This window comes from Vollenhovia emeryi, unplaced genomic scaffold (assembly GCF_000949405.1).
Source record: "Vollenhovia emeryi isolate VEMERY1.0 unplaced genomic scaffold, V.emery_V1.0 DF942835.1, whole genome shotgun sequence".
In the NCBI taxonomy this organism is placed as follows: Eukaryota; Metazoa; Arthropoda; class Insecta; order Hymenoptera; family Formicidae; genus Vollenhovia; species Vollenhovia emeryi.
The window spans coordinates 2106-3428 of record NW_011963531.1 but is presented as its reverse complement, the minus strand read 5'-3'; the positions used below and the strand labels follow the sequence as shown (position 1 = coordinate 3428).

Here is a 1323-nt window from a genome sequence, read left to right as displayed (position 1 = left end):
TGTTGCGGCCGTGGCCCTGAAAAGGGCCGACTCCTCCAATCCGCGGCGAGGGTGCCACCAGCCCCTCGCCGCTCCCCCTAGTTGCTTGCGGGGGAGGGCGGGTCGTGGGTCTCCAGCCCACGCCCGCCCGCCAGGGGTCCCTAAGGACTTCCTGGCTGGTGCTCCTTTTACTCGCCTCCTACGAGAGGCAGGAGATACCCCAGGCCTATTCTACACGGCGGGACCTGGACGCCAAGGGCCCCCCCCCCAGCAACTGGCTGGGTAGGGGGACAGGGACATTATGTCCCCTCCTGCTACTCCGCCTTCCGCCTACTTCGCTTGGGGAGGGGCGGGCTGCCCTTCTCCAACCCCCTCTGGGAAGAGGATTTCTCCCCCTTCCCCTCGGCGATGTCCCGGGCCGGTATTTTCCTTGCCAGGAAGGACCGGCTTACTCGGGACTCCTCTTTCGCCGCTTCCCGCTGGGGGGACATGATCAGCGTGTCCCCCCCATCCGAGGCATCCCCGTCTCCTGGGTTATCCCCGGGTTGCTCCTCTTGTTCCCCGTTACAGGGGGGACGGCCCGGCGGCATGGTAGGGTCTCCCCTAGGCTTAGACCTAACAGAGGAGGCCCCCCCACACCCCGGGGCTCCCAGTCTGTGCGTAGCCTGACCTCCCAGGTCCATGCACAGCGGGCACCTTATTGTGCCCGTACACTCCTTGGCTAGGTGCCCCTTGCTCCCGCAGCGGAAACACCTGTCGCCGCGGTTGACCTCACTGGTGCACCGCTGCCCAATATGCCCAGTCTGTAGGCAGCGATAACACCTGCGAGGCTTAGGCTGCGCGAGCTTGACCTTGGCCCACGCAAACCCCGGCCTCACACTCCCTCTTGCGGAGAGCCTCTGTGCTACCTCCATGGGGCAGGTCACAAAGGCCACTCCCATACGCCGGCCGGGGAGTCTGGGAGGCATGTCCACCCTGACGTCCCCTAGCCGGCATCCCCCCTCATTGGCTATTGCCGTCGCCACTTCCTCGCGGGTGGCCAGGTCGTCGAGCCCCGAGACACGGAGCTCCGCATTTCTTCCTGGCCTGGCCACCCTGGCCCCGTTTCCCTCAGGGCCGCCTCTAGCTTGCGGGCGAGGACGTCTGCTTTCCTCGCCCGATTATCGCCGGGGATCTCTAATAGGATGCCCCCATTTGCCGCCCTCTTGGCCGACATGCCCTCCACCCCTAGGCCCTCAAGGGGGACCTTTCTCCTTGCAGAGCGGAGTATGTCGGCATACGTCTCGTCAGTGCCGCCTGGCACTGTGATGGTGACTGCAGCAGTCCCCTTCACAGGCGGAGGTT

At 65.6% G+C, this 1323-nt stretch overlaps 1 protein-coding gene across 1 annotated transcript; it reads right to left on the bottom strand.

Moving 5' to 3' along the window:
• Nucleotides 1-293: 293 nt before the first annotated feature.
• Nucleotides 294-947, bottom strand: LOC105567555. Its single transcript, XM_012022496.1, has one exon. It carries the CDS (start codon nucleotides 945-947, stop codon nucleotides 294-296), a length of 654 nt encoding a protein of 217 aa, XP_011877886.1.
• Between the last annotated feature and the right edge of the window lie 376 nt (nucleotides 948-1323).

Coding starts and splice junctions, on each gene's coding strand:
- LOC105567555 (XM_012022496.1), bottom strand. CDS start 947: ATGCCTCCCAGACTCCCCGGCCGGCGTATGGGAGTGGCCTTTGTGACC.